The sequence below is a fragment of the Plasmodium gaboni genome, chromosome 4, assembly GCF_001602025.1.
Source record: "Plasmodium gaboni strain SY75 chromosome 4, whole genome shotgun sequence".
Taxonomy (NCBI): domain Eukaryota; phylum Apicomplexa; class Aconoidasida; order Haemosporida; family Plasmodiidae; genus Plasmodium; species Plasmodium gaboni.
In genome coordinates, this window is record NC_031484.1 from 620,863 (window position 1) to 621,426 (window position 564).

A 564-nucleotide genomic window follows, 5' to 3' on the forward strand; every position below is an offset into this window, starting at 1 on the left:
TAAAAAGAAGAAGAACAAAAAAACTTTTAATAGAAAAAAGAAAAAAAAGAAGAAAAAAAAAAAAAAAAGAACAAAACATATAAAAGAAGAAAAAGATATAGAATATGATAGTGATAAAGAAGAAGATTTTTCTTTATTTAAAGATAAGGAAGAAGATATGGTTTTAATAAATGCATATAAATATATGTTAAATTATAAAAAGAAATATAAAAAAAGAATATATGATTATAATTTAAAAGAATATTTAAATTGTATGTGTATTAATAAATATATATATATTTGTAATTTAATATATAATTGTTTAATATATATATTACAAATAAAATATACATATAATAAAAAAAAGAAAAAAAAAATTACTTTATTTTCATCTCTTGGTGGATTCCAAAAAATTAAAAAATCATTTTATTTATCAACTGATGGCATTAATAAAAATTATATTGTTATTAATACAAAACATTTATTAAATCTAGATTTTATAATTCTAAATATTTTAAGTTTAATAGAAAATATATATATTAATCTATATAAGAGTAAATTATTTACAGATATGTGTATATTTAA

The 564-nt window shown here is 13.7% G+C and overlaps 1 protein-coding gene across 1 annotated transcript in view; it reads left to right on the top strand.

Moving 5' to 3' along the window:
• The window catches only part of PGSY75_0419900 (putative phosphatidylinositol 4-kinase), a gene marked incomplete at both ends in the record, with an annotated part of 6,349 nt that overhangs the window by 2,326 nt on the left and 3,459 nt on the right, over positions 1-564 (top strand). The window contains one exon of the mRNA XM_018784252.1: positions 1-564. This exon is cut by the window's left edge and continues 2,326 nt beyond it; it is cut by the window's right edge and continues 2,676 nt beyond it. Within this exon, the coding sequence (XP_018643414.1) occupies positions 1-564 (564 nt within the window).